This window comes from Cyprinodon variegatus, unplaced genomic scaffold (assembly GCF_000732505.1).
Source record: "Cyprinodon variegatus isolate N-32 unplaced genomic scaffold, C_variegatus-1.0 Scaffold1014, whole genome shotgun sequence".
Taxonomy (NCBI): Eukaryota; Metazoa; Chordata; class Actinopteri; order Cyprinodontiformes; family Cyprinodontidae; genus Cyprinodon; species Cyprinodon variegatus.
This window is the reverse complement of record NW_015151467.1, coordinates 181,126-183,221: the sequence shown is the minus strand read 5'-3', so window position 1 is coordinate 183,221 and position 2,096 is coordinate 181,126. Positions and strand designations below refer to the sequence as shown.

The 2,096-nt window shown below is 38.4% G+C and overlaps 1 protein-coding gene across 4 annotated transcripts in view; it reads right to left on the bottom strand.

Moving 5' to 3' along the window:
* The window catches only part of LOC107100812 (uncharacterized protein C1orf106 homolog), a 36,001-nt gene that overhangs the window by 6,535 nt on the left and 27,370 nt on the right, over positions 1-2,096 (bottom strand). For all 4 annotated transcript variants that reach the window (XM_015399457.1, XM_015399458.1, XM_015399455.1 and 1 more), the window contains exon 4: positions 98-220. In XM_015399457.1, the coding sequence (XP_015254943.1) occupies positions 98-220 (123 nt within the window). The remainder of the gene's footprint in view (positions 1-97; positions 221-2,096) is intronic.

Below are 2,096 nucleotides of genomic sequence, written 5' to 3'. Positions count from 1 at the left end.
ATGTCTAAGCCAGAATGATTTGACATTTAAATATGACTTCCCTACGACTTTAAGCTTTGGAGAATAACTCATAGGCCTTCAAATATGCATCACGTACCTCTGATCCCTGAGGGATGTTTTCCTCGTCCAGTTTAAAGGCTGCTCCGATACGTCGGCGAACCTGTGGAGGCTTCTCTCCTGGTAGCAGAGGGTAATCTTTAGGCAGCTGACCTGTCAGCTCCTAAACCGTAACCACAAACAATCAGAACATACATTCACATTTTAACAACCTTAAAAGTTTCATTTTCAAACTGCTTGGCTAAACAGTTAATCAAAACAAAGCTTTGTTCAAAACTTCGACCGTTAAATCTCATGTTTAGTTTCTGTTGGAGGCTTTTGAAGGGGCTTATCCAACCACCACCATGGCAGTTATGAAACAATACGCCAGAATCTGTATCGGATCCTTTCAACGTGTTCAGACAGACGGGTTCAAAGAGTTGGTTGCACAATTTGTTACAGGGGATGTTTCACAACTGCATGCTTTGGATTTCACTTTCTAACAAAAAGTTTTCACTTTGAGCAAGAAAAAGCGTCTGTAAGGAGAACAATAAAAACTGACAAAAGGCTTGCTGGTTATCACAGAGGCAGCGCTACGACACAAGCGCATCGATTTGGATTGACTTATTCTGTGTCACTGAACACAGGGAGAGGCAGCGTGACTCCTATTAGTGGATCTGAGCGTGTCCCAACAGGACAGCCCAGCCCAAGTGTCAACGGGAAACAATGATCCGTCTTGGGATTTCACCTTGGAACGCCTCTGCATGCCAGAGCTGAAACTATGCTTGGATGAGACCAGATTGGAAATGACAGCTGATGTGTGTGTCGGTTTTTATTGCACCTTTCACCCAGCAGACACAGACATACTGAAAGAGGAAGTAAAGAGCGAAAGATTAACGGGACGATGTGTGACAAAAACTTCCAGCAAAGTCCTGTTTAGCAGAACTTTTTAAGAGGAAATAAACCGAGAAAAAACTTCAGTTATCCGATGAAACTGGATCGCTATATTTAAATATGTGACCTTCACCAAATTCCTCCTTATTCGTGTCTCTTTCTGTCAGGAGATGATTAGAAAGTCCTGGGATTTTCAATTAAATGTCAAAATAAGTTCATATTATTTTTTTGCAAAGAGAGATTAATTGTTGAAGATTTATGCTTCACAGCATGAGGAAAAGTTTGACACATTTTTAACCGCAGTAACAACTGACCTGATTGATTAAGGGTAGAGATCGGCCATCTTTACAAGTCAAAGAGTAATTTCTACCTTTTTACGCTGAAAATTAAATAAGCTGTTCTATGAAAGTGTGATCATTGTATTTCTATTTACACTGATTAGAACAAAGAGATAAACATGAAAGTTGAATGAAAAGAAAACAAACATTTTTGTAGCACATAATCTGTGACCAATGAGAGAGATAAAGAAAAAAATTAGCTGAAAAAAATTCATTCTTTTGTGGATATTTATGCTTATTTTGATAAAAACAACAAACAATGAAATCTTTATATTTAAAAATGCTGCTAACACCTAAATTAGAAAAGGGCCAGAAAGACACATAAGGAGCTAAAAGGTGCAGATTCCAGCCATGTACTCGGGGATTGGAAACTAATTAAATAAGCTTTTTACCAAAATATTTTAATCAGATGGCTGACGGGTCTGTTATCTTGCCCTGTTGTTTCTAGTCAGAAAACCACACTTGTAAATTTTACGTCAGTCTGCTTTAGTTTTCACAGTAAAATGAACCATTTCATGGCCGCCCAAAGTGAGGCCATCGGCACCAACAGCTACATCGGTGATCAAAGAAAACTTTTAGACTTTAAGGAAAGAAAGAGAAAAGGTGAATCGGATCGGGACACGACTTAAACAAAAGGCAAGACCATTACTCGGTGGCAGGCCTGCATCAGTTTGGCAAACAATGCTGGACTTGTAGCATACATACGGAAGAGGATTAGGGCCACTGAAAAAATAAAAAAAAAGTTTGATTTTTTAAATATTATTTCAGTTTAATATGTGGAAAAAATCTGGAATTCTGACTTTAATCTCAGAATTTTGGATCTTAATG